At 48.6% G+C, this 17,556-nt stretch overlaps 1 protein-coding gene across 2 annotated transcripts in view; it reads right to left on the bottom strand.

The window, feature by feature from the left end:
• The window catches only part of TBC1D9B (TBC1 domain family member 9B), a 50,525-nt gene that overhangs the window by 13,685 nt on the left and 19,284 nt on the right, over positions 1–17,556 (bottom strand). For both annotated transcript variants that reach the window (XM_003123648.4, XM_003123647.4), the window contains exons 7-10: positions 16,216–16,428; positions 2,487–2,633; positions 2,152–2,302; positions 1,451–1,665 (exon numbers count right to left, since the gene is read on the bottom strand). In XM_003123648.4, coding sequence (XP_003123696.1) covers positions 1,451–1,665; positions 2,152–2,302; positions 2,487–2,633; positions 16,216–16,428 — 726 coding nt within the window. The remainder of the gene's footprint in view (positions 1–1,450; positions 1,666–2,151; positions 2,303–2,486; positions 2,634–16,215; positions 16,429–17,556) is intronic.

Below are 17,556 nucleotides of genomic sequence, written 5' to 3'. Positions count from 1 at the left end.
TTATCAAAAAAATGAGAAAATAGGAGTTACCGTCGTGGCTCAGTGGTTAACGAATCCGACTAGGAACCATGAGGTTGCGGGTTTGATCCCTGGCCTCGCTTATTGGGTTAAGGATCCAGTGTTGCTGTGAGCTGTGGTGTAGGCTACAGACGTGGCTGGGATCTGGTGTTGCTGTGGCTCTGGTATAGCTGAAGAGCTACAGCTCCAATTGGACCCCTAGCCTGGGAACCTCCATGTACCATGGGCGCAGCCCTAAAAAGACAAAAAGAAGAAAAAAAAAAAAAAAAGAGAGAGAAAACAATTGATGTGGGCGAGGGTGGGGAGAAACTAGAACCGCTGTGTGCACTCTGGGTGGGAATGTAAAACGGTGCAGCTCCTGTGGAAAATGCTATGACCATTCCTCAAAGAATTAAATATCCCATCACTATATGATCCAGCAATTCTACTTCTGGGTATAGGCCCCAAAGATCTGAAAGCAGGGCGTGGAGCAGATGCTGCACATGCATGCTCATAGCAGCATTACTCACAAGAGCCAAAAGGCGGAAGCAACCCAAGCAGCCACTGTTGATGAACTGATACACAAAGCATGGAGTATACATACAACGGAATCCTTAAGAAGGAAGGACATTCGGACACATGCTACACCATGGATGAACCTTGAGGTCATTTTGCCAATGAAATAAGCCAGTCACAAAAAGTCAAATGCTGTATGATGCTAATATCACAGAGGCAGAAAAGATAATGGTGGTTGCCAGGGGGAACTACGGGAGCTGGTTCATGGGTACAGTTTCTGTTCTGCAAGCTGAGTTCTAGAGATGGATGGTGGTGATGGTTGTACAACGATCTACTTAATGCTGCTGATCTATACACATAAAAGGATTAAGATGGTAAGTTTTGCTACGTGTATTTTTCTTTTTTTTTTTTGTCTTTTTGCCTTTTCTAGGGCCACTCCTGCGGCATATGAAGGTTCCTAGGCTAGGGGTCTAATTGGAGTTGTAGCTGCTGGCCTATGCCACAGCCACAGCAACGCCAGATACGAGCCATGTCAGTGACCTACACCACAGTTCACGGCAACACCGGATCCTTAACCCACTGAGCCAGGCCAGGGATCGAACCCGCAACCTCGTGGTTCCTAGTCGGATTCGTTAACCACTGAGCCACGATGGGAACTCCCTGTTATGTGTATTTTAACACACACATAAAACAAGCAGATGCCTTCGGGGCCCAGACCAAAAGCACATAGAAGACAACTTGATATATGGCATGGGGGTGAGGTGAGCAATGAACACTGCTCTTCATTTCATCTTTTTCTGTGGTCAGGACTGTCCTTGGGGAAGAGGGCACAACCAAAGGTGTGTGAGGTCATCACTCAGGCCCAGGGCCGTGGCAAGCTGCTCCTGTGAGCCTCTGATGGGAGGGGCTGCCTCTGGCCCCTGCCGAGCCCCTGTACCTGGCAGTAGCCGATGGTGGGGTTTCGGAAAGCGTAGGCGGTCAGCACCCGGCGGAGTGCAGCGATCCCCAGCTCGTTCTGGAAGGCGGGGTGCTCAGGCATGGAGCGGTGGAGGTCTCGCTCGATCTCCTCTGTGGCCAGGCTGTACTTCCCAGTGGACTTCTCCACCAGCTCAGCGTAGTAGCCAGGATGAGTCACCATCTCATTCCAGGCCCCTGTGCAGACACAGCTGGAAGCTGCCGCCCTCCCCATCCCCTTCCAGGACTTTGAGGACAACGACAGGGCAGGGTGGAGACATTGTCATGGCAACGAAGAAGGGAAGTGGCACTTTGGGGCCAGTTACAAGGTGCCAGGCAAAGCTTCCCCCATCACTGTCTTGGGAGGAGACACCCCACCCAAGTCTGAATGGCTGGCTTGCCCTTCTCCTCAAATCATCCGAGTGGCCAAGGGTAGGAATGTTGTTGGAGTCTGTCCCAAGGAAAAGAGGCCTCTGGGGGCCTGTCTGCCTCCCACTGCGGGGGGAGAGCACCATCCCTTGGCATCTGTTCCCTGCAACGCCCTTGCTGGCATGGGCCCACACTAGCCCCATCGCAGCTGAGAGCCCCATCTCTGCCCTGTACAGGCTGCCAGGGCCTGCCTGGCGACTCAAGAGGCCCAACTGGGGTCAGCCGAGTTCCCACATGGAGGCTGGGGCAGCTCACCAGAGAAGAGGAGCCACAGCTCCCCCCGCAGGCTCTCGGGGATGCCCTTCAGCACCAGCTCCCGCGTTCTGGCCGTGCGGTACATGCACATGCCGCGCCCGAACTCAAAGAAGTGGATGTTCCACGACTCCTCCTTCATCTTCTCCTTGGCCTGGGGGAACAGCACACAGGCACCCGTGGGTAAGTCCCGGGGTGCTGGGGCTCTGCGCCTCTCCCGCAAGGGCCCCAGCTGGGCTGAGCAGGTCAGGCGGGGTGTCCCTGGGCACTGCCCTTCACCAGCTCAAGGCTGTAGACTGGCCCCAACCTCCCCCCGGGCCTGGCCTGCAAGGGCTTACCCCCTTGGCTCCCAGGTCCTCCATGGGCGTGCTTCTCTGGAAGAGCTTGAGCAGACCCTGGGAAGCGGTGGGCGCCTCCTGTGCACAGGCGCCCTGGTGGCCACCGAGGGGTGAGGTGGGGCTGCTGGGCTGAGTTGCTGGGGAAGACTGGAAAACACGACATGGGAGGGAAAGCACTGTGAGCTGCTCAGAGCGAGGGCGTCTGCTGCGCTCCTGGGTCTCTGCACTGGATCGCAGCCCAGCCCTACCTCCTCTTTGGCTGGCCTCTCACAGGGACAGGTTCCAGGGCCCATCCTGTCAGGCCCTCTCTCTGGGAGGTCAGGGCCAGGAGAGAAGAAGCCCTGTGGGGACGACCCCTCCTGAACTCTGCGTGCCCTACAAGGGCTTGATTGGTGGCCCAGGCGGTGCTCCCTGGGGCACCTGCCCTGCTCCAGCCTCTGGGTACAGCCCCTGCCGACCCCTGGAGGGACAGCTGCTGGTGGGTATTCCCTAATGGTCCCTGGGCCCCAAGCCATTGCAGCACTGCCTCCATGGGGCCCCTGGCCACCGTGATGGGCTCAGGCTGGGACTGCTGGGGAAGAGCACTGGGGAACCCTCTGGAGCCCCAGCACGGAGCCATGTGGAGAAGGTGGCACAGAGGCAGGTGACATCAGGCCTGCACTGTCCTTTTCAGACCCAGAGTCCCAGCTGAGGCCATCCAACCTGCAGGTGCCCTCCATGCCTGCTGAGAGGGGGAAAGGGGTCCTCTCTCTCTCAGGCTACTTGTCTGCTGAGCCCTCAAGGCCCCCTCAAAGAAGAAGGGGCTCCCCGAGTTCCTGCCTTCCTCTCTCTGGTCCACATTCCTGGTGTGTGGTGTGGCCTACAGCGGCCATACCACCTCTTTGCTCTGGACTCACTGCAGCTCAACACTGGGTTCTGCTCAATAGTCCACCACACTTCCAACAAGGCTGTCAGGGCTTTGGGAGGCAAAGATGAAGATGCAGACCTAGAACTTACTATGTGGGCTGTAAATCAACTACACTTTAATTAAAAAAAAAAGTAAAAAACAAAAACATAAAAAATAGAACTTAGTATGTGGAGAGGGGTCCCTGCCTGTGGGCCACCTATGCCGTCGGCTCCCTTCCCTATGCGGCCTAACCACAAATAGGGCCCTGGTTAGAGGAGGGCCTCATAGGGATCTAAGCCTCTCCCCAGTGTAGGAACCTGGAATCTGCTTTCCCATTGCATAGACGGCCAGAAGGCAAGAGAGGTAGACCCTGGGTGGTTCTGGGAATATATCAAGGGGCTGGCAGAAGAAAACGGGGACATCGGGGACAAAGGTCCACAAGGAAGCCCTCACATTCAAGCTTCTTCCCCTGGCTTTCTGGAACCCCTGCCCCCGGCCCTCACCCAGCAGGGCAACTAAGTCAGGTCCTAGTCAGGCATCTGTGACCTTCAGGTATAAGTTACATTACACCATACATCTGGCCCCTGTTTATGGACTGTGTTCTGCCTGCAGATGCCTGACTTCCAGGTGAGCTCACTGCCAGGGGCACTGGCCTCTGCAAGGAGCTTGTTCCCTGGCCCAGGGGTCAAGTGAAACAGAGCCAGCTCCCTCTCCAAGTGCCTAGGCAGGACCAACCCTGCTCTTGGGTCCCTGGGAATCACTTCTCCTTCTGCTGCAGCTCTCCATTTTCATCTGAGGGAACACCACAGCCCTCTCCACTCTCGGCCCCATGCTGTGTGGGATCTGCTGAGGCCTGGAGTCACAGCCACAAGCTAATTAGTATTTCCGATCCCTGGGCTCGGGGGTACTGTGTTGGCCACTCTGCAGGGAACTTTGGGATGAGCCAAGGAGGATGTGGGGGCTGCTGCCACCATCCTGGTGCCATGCACACCCTGGGGAAGACACTGTCCTGGCTGAAAGCCAGATCCAGTGGAGAGGGCCCAGCTCTGATGACTGGCGGCTGACTGCGTGGACTTCATGGCTTCATGGGCCAGTGAACTCTCCCCCTGAGTGCTCCAGTCTGGGCTGTGAGTTCTGATCCTGCTAGCTGTGGTCCTGTCTGGTAAGGGCAGGGGTGCTGGATGCCACCCCCCAGCACTTCACCCTGTGTTCCTTACATAAGAACCTGCACCACAGCTTCACAGGGTATACAAGCTAAATTCATCAAACTACTCTTTCAATGTAGTACAGCACATTATATATTAATTTTATCTTGGTAGAACTGTTTTTAATAAAAAAGGGGAAAAAAAAGAACTCTGCTAGGTTCACATCCATAGTCTGCCCCTCTGCCCCTGGCTGGTTTCTGAAATAGATTTTAGATCAACTAAAACACATTCTTATGACAGACTGCTGGAATCCGGGGCCGTGACCCCAATCCACACTGACAGCACCCTAATGCAGAGATTGTGCTTCTGGCCCGAGGTTCTGCACAGGGACCAGGGCACAGATGGACTTGTAGGCTACAGAGCATTGCAGAGAATCAAAAATCTGAGTGCTGGATGGAGTTCCCATCGTGGCTCAGTGGTGAACGAATCTGATAGGAACAATGAGGTTGCGGGTTTGATCTCTGGCTCCACTCAGTGGGTTAAGGATCCAGCGTTGCCGTGAGCTGTGGTGTAGGTTGCAGACGTGGCTCGGATCTGGAGTTGCTGTGGCTCTGGCGTGGGCTGGCAGCTACAGCTCTGATTAGACCCCTAGCCTGGGTACCTCCATATGCCGCGGGTGTGGCCCTAAAAGGACAAAAAGACAAAAAAAAAAAAAAAAAAAAAATCTGAGTGCTGGAAAGGAAACTGACTCAAGGATGTGATCTCAGTAGGAACTGCCTTGGGTGACAGGTGCTCCCAGAGTGATGGTGAGCTCAGGGGGTCCAGGCCTGCCGGGAATCCTTCGTTTTCTAGTCCAGTCCCTCGCCTCTTCCCCTAGGTAACCCTCTCACACAACCTTCCAGCACAACCCTTCCCAACCACCTGCCTTCCTCACTTCCTACTGCCAATTATTTAACTGAGCAAGCAGGCAGGAGCGCTCTGAGGGCCGGCCCGCCTGCTGCATGCCCTGCCAGGCCCCGCTGGGCCCAACCTTCCCTCCACTCTCGTGCAAGAGCACACCCCTCTCACCCTGAGGATCTTCTGGCAGCTGCCTCCTCTCCACTGGCCTTGTTACCATCAGCACAGAATCCCTACATGCCCTTCCATTCTTCAATGGGGGGTGCTTGCACGGTGTGTCCACTTGGGATCCACACACTTTATAGAGTACACATGTCACACTCTGATTACAGAGTCACCTCCAAAGGGACCCCTGTGAGTCTCAGCTGACATTTTTACAAAGTTTTTTTTTATTTTCTTTCTTTTTTGGCCACCCTGCAGCATACAGAGTTCCTAGGCCAGGGATCAGATCTGAGCTGGTCTCGACCTAAGCCACAGCTTCAGGAACATGGGATCCTTAACCCACTGTGCCGGGCAGGGGGTTGAAGCTGCATCCTGCTCCCAAGACACAGCTGATCCTATTGCACCCCAGTGGGAACTCCATTTATAAAGTTTCTTGAAAGAGTTGCCTAAACCCACTGTATCCATTCCCCCTCTCTCAGGTTTTTCCTTGAGAAAGTGTCAGAAAGTATATGTTTATGTTCCAACAGTTACCTTTATGCTACTGTCTTTATCTAGGACCCTGGGTCCCCTCTTTCTAGACACCAGATTCCCTCCTATGGGCAAGAGTGAAATTAGCAAGTAGCTCTTTGGCCCCCTCTGCGCTTTCCTGGCCAACATGTAATTTAAAGTGATACCTTTTGCTCTTAGTTAATAAGGCAGTCAGCTTATTCTACTTCCCATGCCTCATCTTGTGTTTTCATTTATCTCCCGAGTCAGAGCATATAAAATTACATACAGGTTGTCATCTTCATCCTTGTTATCTAGTCTCATTCCAACATTTAAATACATTCAATGCTCCCACCAGACCTTCTGCCAAACCCTCTCCCGTCACTTCTTTGTTGTCTGAGGTTGTTCACTATTAGATTCCTCAAAAGCTTCTCTGAATTCCTGTATGTTCCCAACGGCCTGTGGTCTTTGTACCTCAACCTGTCAGTTTGCTGCACAGAAAATCCTGAGGTTATGGGCTTTTTGCTGTATATTTAAAAAAATGTTACTCTACTTGTATAAAACACTGCTATCAGAAAGTCTGATGTGCAATCCCTGCTGTGGTTTGGTGGGGCAGTGAGTTAATGATCTGGCTTGTCTCTGTGGAGGTACTGGCTCAATCCCCAGCCTGGCATAGTGGGTTAAGGATCCGGCATTGCTACAGCTGCAGTGTGGGTGGCAGGAAGCTCTGGCTTGGATTTGATCCCTGGCCCAGGAACTTCAATATGCCATGGGTGCAGCCACAAAAGAAAAAAAGAAAAAAAAAAAAAAGACTGCCTCTCTGATTTTCATTCCTTCATAAATGACATGGTCTTTCTTGACTGGTTGCCCAAAATAATTTTTTAAATCTTTAAAGTTCAAAAGTTTTACTAGATGTTATATATATATACTATATACTATTCTGTGTTGATTTTCCAGACATATAGCCAGGTAGATTTAAGTCTTCTTCTTTTTTTTTGTCTTTTTAGGGTTGCACCCATGGCATATGGAGGTTCCCAGGCTAGGGGTCCAATTGGAGCTGTAGGCCACTGGCCTATACCACAGCTCACGGCAACGCTGGATCCTTAACCCACTGAGTGAGGCCAGGGATCAAACCTGCATCCTAATGGACACAATGTTGGGTTCTTAACTCACTGAGCCACAATGGGAACTCCTGAGAAAACCTGTCTTGAATTATCAATTCTATCAGTTGTTATTCTATGGCTTTGTTTTTCTTTTTTTTGGGGGGGGAGTTATGTTACACGAAAGTTCTTTGCCTAACTTCTTTATCATTCCTCTTGACTATTTCTCTCTCTCCTCTTATCCCCAGCTCATGGCAATGCCACATCCTTAACCACTGAGTGAGGCCAGGGATTGGACCCGCAACCTCATAGTTCCTAGTCAGATTCGTTAACCACTGAGCCACTATGGGAACTCATATTTTTTTTCTAATACTTTCCTGACTCCTGTCAACTGTCTTTTCACATTTTTCTGTTGATTTGTCACTTTGTCTCTAAGCTTTCTAAAATTTTTAAATTTATATTCTTTAGTAGTTTCTAACACTTTTGTAATTCTTTTTGAGATCATTTAAAAATATTAGGTCATTTTGAAATATTTCATCTGCTTTGGGGGATGTTGTTCTAGTGTGCTTGCTTTGTGGAGGGTTTTTTTGGTTGTTTCCTTCTCTGCAGAGGGTGTGGTCATAATCTTCTATTGCTCACATTTGAATGGCCTGGTTTTTCTGTACCTTTTCTATATGTATGAGGTAGCTGTTTGCACCACACAGCTGGGGCTGTCCTCTGCTACGGTCTCTCTATGGCGCTCCCCTCCAGGACTTCCTGATCTGCCTCCTCTAGTGTCGGAAGCTTCTCTCTCTTTACCTGCCCCTCCGACCACTGTTGCTGCCCTGCTCAGTCCCAGCCCTTTTTTTCCCCAGGGGAGGCGCTCTCCTTTGGAAAGGCAGTTTTTGTTGGGTGTTTCAGATCCATCCTAGCATTCTCTGATCTTTCCTCTGCTTGTGGATTCCCCTGTTTTTGTTTTGCTTTGTTTTTGGTCTTTTTGCCATTTCTTGGGCCGCTCCTGCGGCATATGGAGGTTCCCAGGCTAGGGGTCGAATTGGAGCTGTAGCTGCCGGCCTACACCACAGCCACAGCAACATGGGATCCGAGCCTCGTCTGCAACGTCTCCCACAGCTCATGGCAACGCCGGATCCTTAACCCACTGAGCAAGGCCAGGGATCAAACCCTCAACCTCATGGTTCCTAGTTGGATTCGTTAACCACTGAGCCACGACGGGAACTCCCTGGATTCCCCTGTATTTTGTGCTATTTGTTAACTCATCTATAAAATGGAGCCTGAGAAATGTGCCTCTAGTATTGCTAGTGGGTCCTTGCAGTCACTTGCTGAGGTTTCTGTTCAGTGAGTCATCTCTTTTGAGGACGGCATCTGTAGGAGGGGGGTGTTTTTGGTGATTTCTGAATTCCTTGGCTCTTGGGACTGTAAGAACCTTTTTCTCTTCCCCTTACTACTTTAACACAGCTGCTGATTCTATATCTGTAGAATAATGCTGCAGCTGGTGGTTTGGCCCCACCTACTTGTAGTCTGGGGTTTGTGAGGTACCCTTCCACCTGGCTTTGTTAAAGATGTTGTCTGTGGGTTGTTATTTTTACTCTTAAAGTTTCTCTGTGTGTTTTTATGGAAAATGTGATAAGATTTAAAAAGCTACCCCAGGAGTTCCCTTGTGGCTCAGCAGGTTAAGGATCTGATACTGTCACTTCAATGGCCTGGGTTGCTGCTGTGGTGGAGATTCAATCCCTGGCCCAGGATCTTCCACATGCCACAGGCATGGCAAAATATAAAATAAAATAAAATGTAAAAAGCTCCCCCAATAACCACCACCTTGTCCCAGCTGAAGGCCACTCCATCAGGCTTTTCCTCCTGTTCTTTCACTAAACATCTCTTGTCAAGGCCACCATGAACTCTCCTTGCCCCCTCCACTAGTCAATTCTTGGTTCTGACAATACTTGATCTCAAATTCAAGCTGAACTCTTGATTTCTCCTTCTAAACTTGCTCTTCCTCATGTCATTATACAGTGATTCTATTCTCTAAGCTACTCAGGCCCCAAAATTATAGGGTTATCTTCTCCTTTCCCATACCCCTACCTAATTCATCAGATCTACCTTCACATTATATCCTGAATGCTAACACTGAAGAATCTAAAAAAAGAATTTAGAAAATGATGCAGAAATGGAGTTCTCGTTGTGGTGCAGTGGAAATGACTCCAACTAGGAACCATGAGGTTGTGGGTTCAATCCCTGGCCTTGCTTAGTGGGTTAAGGATCCGGCGTTGCTGTGGCTGTGGTGTAGGCTGGCAGCTGTAGCTCCCATTAGACCCCTAGCCTGGGAACCTCCATATACCATGGGTGTGGCCTTAAAAAAAAATGATGCAGGAATTGAAGGAACATTGTAAATCAATTATAATAAAAATTTTTTCTTTTAAATGATTTTATTTACAATAGTATCAAAAAGAGTAAAATACTTAGGGATAAACTTAACCAAGTAATAAGCTAAAGACTTATATGCTGGAAACTAGAAAATGATGAAAGAAATTAAAGATGAAATAAATGGAAAGACAATTTGTGTTCATGGATTAGAAAACTTAATATTGTTAAGATGTCAACATTATCCAGAGTGATCTACAGATTTGGTGCAATTGCTATCAAAATGCCAATGACTTTTTTGCAGTGAAAACAAAACAAAACAAAACCCTATACTAAAATTCATATGGAGTCTCAAGGGAACCCAAATAGCCAAAATAAGCTTGGAAAAAGAACAAAGTTGGAGGTCTCAAATTTCCCAATATAAATATTTACTATAAAGCTACAGTATTTAAAACAGTGGAGTCCTGGCAAAATGATACAGACCAATAGAATAGAATTGAAAGCCCAGAATTGAACCCTTGCAATATATATGTTCAAGCGACTTTTTTTTTTTTGGTCTTTTTGCCTTTTCTCGGGCCGCTCCTGTGGCATATGGAGGTCGAATCGGAGCTGTAGCCGCCGGTCTACGCCAGAGCCACAGCAACATGGGATCCGAGCCGTGTCTCTGACCTATACCACAGCTCATGGCAGCGCCGGATCCTTAACCCACTGAGCAAGGCCCTCAACCTCATGGTTCCTAGTAGGATTCGTTAACCACTGAGCCACAATGGGAACTCCTCAACTGACTTCTGACAAGGTTGCCAAGACCATTCAATGGGGAATAAATAGTTTTTACAACAAATGGTGTTGGAAAAACTGGATACCCACATGTAAAATGAGGAGGTTGGATACCTATCTCATATCACATACAAAATTAACTCAAAGCAGAGCAAAAGACCTAAATGTAAGAGCTAAAACTACAAAACCCTTAGTATACAACACTGAGAAAAAGCTTATGACATTGTATTGGCAATGATTCCTTGAATATGACATCAAAAGCACAACAAAAGAAAAATAAATTGAACTATATAAAAATTAAAAGCTTATGTACATCAAAGGATACAAGCATCTGAAAGAGAAGGCAGTCCACGGAATGGGAGAAAATATTTACAAATCATGTATCTGACAAAGGGTTTATATCTAGAACATCTATAATTCGAAAAAACAATCCAATTTAAAACATAGACAAAGGATCTGAATAGTCATTTCTCTGAAAAAGATATGCAAATGGCCAATAAGACATGAAATGCTGCCCAATGTCACTAATCACTGGGAAAATGCAAATCAAAACTATAACAAGGAGTTCCCATCATGGCTCAGTGGTAACAAACCTGACTAGGATCAATGAGGATTTGGGTTTGGTTCCGGGCCTCGCTCAGTGGGTTAAGGATTTGGCGTTGCCATGAGCTATGGTGTAAGTTATAGACACAGGTCAGATCCCATGTTGCTGTGGCTGTGGCTGTGGTGTAGGCTGGCAGCTATAGCTCTGATTTGACCCCTGGCCCAGGAACTTCCATCTGCCATGGGTATGGGCCTAAAGAGACAAACAAAATAAAACAAAACAAACCAGCAACAAAAAAACCTCACAATGAGATACCACTTCATAACCATTAGAATAGTTATTGTAAAAAAAAAAACCAGAGAATAAAAAGTGTTGGTACAGATGAGGAGAAAGTGAAACTTTTGTATTGCTGGTAGAAATGTACAATGGTCTATCCACTATGGAAGACGGTATGGCAATTTCTCAAAATATTGCATCCTGATTTACCGTTTAACCCAGAAATTCCACTTCTGTGTACATCCCCCACATAACTGATAGTAGGGTCTTGAAAAGCTATTTGTACACCCAAGTTGATAGCAGAATTATTCACAACAGCCAAAAGGTGATAGTAACCAAAGTGCCATAAGAAGATGAATGGATAAACAAAACATGTACACACAAACACATGCACACACACACACGCACACTCACTGAGGAAGGAAATTCTGACACATTCTACAATGAAGATGACCCCTGAGAACCCTATGCTGAGTGAAATAAGCCAATCACAAAAGGACAAATACTGTGTGACTCCTCTTATATGAGGTACCTCGAGTAGTCAAGTTCATTGAGACAGAGCATGGGATGGTGGCTACCAGAGGCTAGGGGTGGGGAATAAGGAGTCAGCATGTAATGAAAACAGAGTTTCGGTTTTCCAAGATGAAAAAACTCTGGAGATGGATGGTGCTTATAGCTGCACAACAGTGTGAATATACTTGATATCACTGAACTGTCCACCTAAAAATGGTTAATAAGGTAAACTTTATGTTATATGTATATTTCTTCAAAAAATATGTACATATTTGCATCCCAAATTTGACCACTTCTCACAAATGCCACTGCTACCACCCTTGACCAAGGCTTGTGTCCTAATTACTTCTAACTTGTCTCCACTATTCTTGTCACTCTCTAGTCCAGCTCTGTTCTAGAGAAACGTAATGAGAGCCACATATGTAATTTTACATTTTTTTGGTACCCCACATTAAAAAGCACAAAAGAAACTGAGATTAATTTTAATAATATACTCTATTTAATCTAACACAGTAAAAAATATCATTTCAACATGGACTCCATATAAAACATTATTGAGATATTTTACATTCTCTTTTCATGCCGAATCTTCCACCTCTGGTGTGTAGTTTATGTTTACAGCATATCTCAGTCTAGACTGGCTGCCTTTCAAGGGCTCCACAGCCATGTGTGGCTCCTGTTTTGGACAGCTGCACCCTATTCCACTCTCATCATGGCAGCTGGAGTAATTCTACCAAACACAAACAGATCACGTCCCACCTCTAGTCAAAACTCTCCACAGGCTCCCATCTCACTCAGAGTCAAAGCTAAAGTGCTTATAAGTACCTATGGGCTGTGCATGATCTGGCCTCCTGCTTCCTTTCTAATCTCAGCCCCCTGGGGCCTGTCTCCACTCATCTCAGCGCCTGTGATCCTGCCTCCAGGCCTTAGCACCTGTTAGTCCCTCTGCCTTGGACAACCTGTCCCCACATCCAGGTTGGCTTTGTCCCTTCTTTTAAGTTCCTGATCAGGACTTCCTGTTGTGCTGCAGTGGAAACAAATCCAACTAGGAACCATGAGGTTGCGGGTTTGATTCCTGGCCTCGCTCAGTGAGTTAAGGATCCGGAGTCGCCATGAATTGTGGTGTAGGTTGCAGACGCGGCTCGGATCTGGCATTGCTGTGGCTGTGGTATAGGCCGGCAGCAACAGCTTCGATTAGACCCATAGCTGGGAACCTCCATATGCTGTGGGTGCAGCCCTAAAAAGACAAAAACAAATAAACACTCAAGTTCCTGATCAAATACCACTTGATCAGAGCCCCCCTTCCCCTGGCAATCCTGATCCTTTTATCCTGCTTTATTTTTATTCACGGCCCTTATGGCCCCCTGACATTCTGGATGTTTACTTGCTTACTGTCTGCCTCTCTCACTAGAATAAAGCTCTAAGAGGGCTGGAATTTTGTCTAGTCACTCTATTCCTAGTGCCTAGAAGAGCACTTGGCACCTATCAGGAATGCAGTAAAATGTGCCGGGTGAACTAATGGCAGGTGCTCTGAAGGGGCCATGGGGCTGTGCTTGCTCTGGCCGGTCAGGCCCTGTCATCTGTGGCGCTGGACCTCAAGAAGGCAGCTCAACACTCCTGCTCACATCCTTTCCACCAAATCCAACTGCACACTTTCTTGAAATCCCAGATCAAGCTCAACCTCCTCTAAGGAACTTTTCTTTTTTTAATTTTTATTTTTATAGCTGTAACTGCAGCATATGGAAATTCCTGGGCTAGGGGTCGAACTGGAGCTGCAATTGCCAGCCCACATCACAGCCACAGCAACACTGAATTCGAGCCGCATCCTCTACCTATGCTGCAGCTTGTGGCAACACCGGATCCTTAACCCACTGAATGAGGCCAGGGATCGAACTCACATCCTCATGGACACTATGGCAGGTTCTTAACCTGCTGAGCCATACAGGAGCTCCAGGAACTCTTCTTTTTTTTTTTTTTTTTTTTTGTCTTTTTGTCTTTTTGTTGTTGCTATTTCTTGGGCCGCTCCCGCGGCATATGGAGGTTCCCAGGCTAGGGGTTGAATCGGAGCTGTAGCCAACGGCCTACGCCAGAGCCACAGCAACGCGGGATTCGAGCCGCGTCTGCAACCTACACCACAGCTCACAGCAACGCCGGATCGTTAACCCACTGAGCAAGGGCAGGGACCGAACCCGCAACCTCATGGTTCCTAGTCGGATTCGTTAACCACTGCGCCACGACGGGAACTCCCAGGAACTCTTCTTAATGTCTCCAGTGCATACTGATTCTGCCCGCTCCCTTTCCATCCATTCCTTATCTACTTAATAGTTACTGAGCATCAATTACAGGGGTGGAAATTTAAATGCTTTTCTGGGCCAGACCAGGTGGGGTTCTGGGGAGCTTATGGATATGTGCCACCGCTTGGCTCCAATGCCACCCAGTGGGAATGTGGGCCCTGTAATGCCAGGGCTCCTGATTTTTCTAGAGCAGCCAGATATGTGGAGTTTTTTACTTTTTTTCTTTTTTTGTCACACTTATATAAGTTCCCGGGCCAGGAACTGAATCCAAGCCGCACCCAAGACCTATGCCACAGCTGCAGCAATGCTGGATCCTTAACCCACTGCACTGGGCTGGAGCTCTAATTGGGAATGCCACAGAGACAAGATGGGTCATAAACCTACAGTGGGAACTCTGATATGTGATTTTTTTTTTTTTTTTTTTGCTTTTTAGGGCCACACCCATGGCATGTGGAAGTTCCCAAGCTAGGGGTCAAATCGGAGCTACAGCTGTCAGCCTGCATCACAGCCATAGCAACGCAGGATCTGAGCTGCGTCTGTGACCTACACGAAAGCTCACGGCAACGACGGATCCTTAACCCACTGAGCGAGGCCAGGGATTGAACCTGCCTTTTCACAAATACAAGTCAGATTTGTTTCTGCTGCACCACGACAGGAACTCCCACTTTAGCCATTCTTTGAAGATAGGATAGGTTTGGTAACAACAGATTCTCTTAGTTTTTCTTCATCTGGAACTATCTTTATTTCTCCTATATTCCTGAAGGATCTTTTCACTGGATTTTGAAATTGACTATTCTTTTATTTCAGCCCTTGAAAAATATTGTGTCACCCACTTCTGACTATCATGGGTTTAGGTGAAAAATCTGCGAGGCCAGGGATTGAACCCATATTCTCATGGATACTAGTTGGATTCATTTCTGCTGTGCCACAAAAGGAACTCCCCATATGTGAATTTTTATATGGATGCTTCTAATCATGAAGTGTTTTCACAAATCCAGAATGATAACAGTACGCACATCTTGTCACACCAGGAAAGCAAGGAAGTGATCAAACACGGCTGGGGTCATGTCAAAAGGTCTCAGATGCCAACCCGAATTCCCTCTGGTCACAGATGGCATGAGGATAATAACTGTCATAGACTGAAACACATCGAGTTGCTTAAATCTGTACATTCATAATTGCACTAAAAAGTAAACAAAAACTGAACTAGTCACATTGGGAGGATACTAGAAAACCAACTCGTCATCATAACAAGTGGTGACTAAAAAGAAAGAATAAAAAATTTATTCTGCCTTTTCTATAGGATCTGGGCCTCAGGGTAAGCAATACTTGATGAGGGTACATTTCTCTATATGGAAGTATTCCAGCTAATAAACAGGAGGAATGATAAAATGAAAGTGATCCCATGTGCAATCCCTAATGAGTCACTGAATTATCTAAGTGATACCTGTCAGTGACTGGTGCCAGTGCACGGCGGCAGCGAGATGACCAGGTGTTGGGTATGTCTTGGTGAAAGTACACAGCACCTCAATCCTGCCCGCGAGTGGACCTCTTGCCACTAAACACAAGTAACTGAACCCGCATCTGATCTGAATCTCACTACTCAACCACCGACTTACAAGAGGGGACCAAAAAACGTGTTAATGCCTCCAGGGGATGCAATCAACAAACACCAGGCTGTGAGAAACTCTATAGCATAAATGACAATTCTTTCAACAAAATACTGCAAGAAAAAACAGAGAAAGAGAGCGAAATGGGAGCAGAAACCTACAGATAAAAAGGGATTATATTAACCAATTGTAATGTATTTATGACCTTTGTGTACCTCAGTTCAAATGATTAAACTGCAAAAAGCACATCTGGGGAATGTAAATACAAGTACTGGATGTTAAAAAGTTATTGTTAATGTTGTTGGTGCAGCAAAGAGACTGCAGGTAAATTTTTAAAAGGGAGTCTTTCCCTGTAAGAAAGACTGAAGAGAGGAATGCCAGGTAAATAAACCCAAGCTGGACAAGCCTAAACAGTGCAGCTCTCAGTACAGCAGAAGTTCACAAGGGACAGAGACGAGGGGGGCTTATGTGGAATGGGACCTGAGGCAGGTGGGTGACACTCAGGAGGACTGGGGGTGTCACAGGGTGCATGGAGGCCTGGGACCCTGGGCATTGTGCGTTTCCTACGCTGCACCTAGCGGGGACCCTCCCCATCCCAGGACTAAGGCAGGCACCTTGGGGCTGCCTGAGCTCTTCTCCTGGCCCAGACCCCCAGCCCACTGCTCCGAGGGGCCCTCTCACCTCTGGGGCTGGGTCTGCAATGCTGGTTTTCCTTGCTGCTCTGCTGCTGCCCGGCTGCTTGGACGGCATTTTCTGGAGGAAGTCGGAGATCCTCTGAACCAAGAAATCTCGGTCTTTCAGGTTGGCGAACAGGAAGGTCATTTTGCTCTTGGTGCTAATGGACAGAGGGCTGGGCAGGACACCAGAGCTGTCAGCTTTTTCGACAATGGTCACCTGAGAAGACAGAAACACTGTTTAGGGGTCTGCATCTTGGGGAGTAAAGCCTGACAGTCCTGCGAAGGTGGGAGCGCGGTGGGCTTAGGCCATTCTCTCCCAGGCCTGGTGCAGGGAGCGGAGGAGGTGCTCCCTGGACCTGGCTGATTCGTATTCTGACTCTGCCGCTTGCTGCTGCGTGAGCTGCATGCATGCCTGGGCCTCATTTTCTCAGCTGCTGATGGGTGTGAGCACGTTGGCCCTGCAGGATGGTCAGTCATGTCCCTGCCCTAAATCATGGCGAGTGCCTGGCCTGCTTGCCTCCCGAGCACTCGGTCCCTCAACACTTGCTGACATGTGTCCTGGGCCTGGCTCTGGCCGCAAGTGTGTAAATGCAGCGGCACAGGTGTGCGGGGCACAAGATGGTCTTTCAGGGGTCCCTCTGCAGGGACCACAGCCTTGGGTGCGTACAGTGAACATACCGGCCAATGCATATGGTCCCCGGGGGAGGTGGGGGCCATAGGACAAGCTGGGAGGCCACTGGGCTGCTTCCTGCTGATGGCATCTCTGGGGAGGTAGCGACTGAGCTGAGGCCTGGAGCAGCAGACAAGGAGCTGGGGAAGAGGCCGGCAGCCACTGTGAGGAGGGCGCCAGACTGGCCTGATGGACAAGGAAAGGCTGGAGAAGCTGGGGCAGAGTAAGCAGAGCGTGTGTGCGTGTGTGCGCGTGCCTAGGGGTACACGTCTGTGCAGAGGCCAAGGTCTGAGCTGGGGCGGGGGCTCACTGAAGGTCTCACAGGTCATAGCAGGCAGTTGGAGATTCTTCTAATCACAGAAGATACTGGAGGATTCTACCCACTGTGTGGGGCCAGAATTTTAAATTATGTAGGCTGCTGTGGGAGGTTAGGTCCTAAAGCCTTAGGTGCAGACTGGGTGCTCCCGAGGTGGCCCAAGCAGACCGTGGTGCCCTAGGTGGTGGCTGTGGAGAGGAAGGGACAAGTTCCACAGAGCGAGCTGGCAAGACATCTATCGTCAAGGTGCGGGAATGAGGCCAGGTCAGAATCAAGGGCGGCTCCTGCTTTTGACCTGAGTGGACAGGTGGAAGGGGTGCCACTTTCAGAGGCGAGAATGAGAAGAGAACATTTGGGAG

The sequence above is a fragment of the Sus scrofa genome, chromosome 2 (assembly GCF_000003025.6).
Source record: "Sus scrofa isolate TJ Tabasco breed Duroc chromosome 2, Sscrofa11.1, whole genome shotgun sequence".
In the NCBI taxonomy this organism is placed as follows: domain Eukaryota; kingdom Metazoa; phylum Chordata; class Mammalia; order Artiodactyla; family Suidae; genus Sus; species Sus scrofa.
This window is presented reverse-complemented; position numbering and strand designations above follow the sequence as displayed.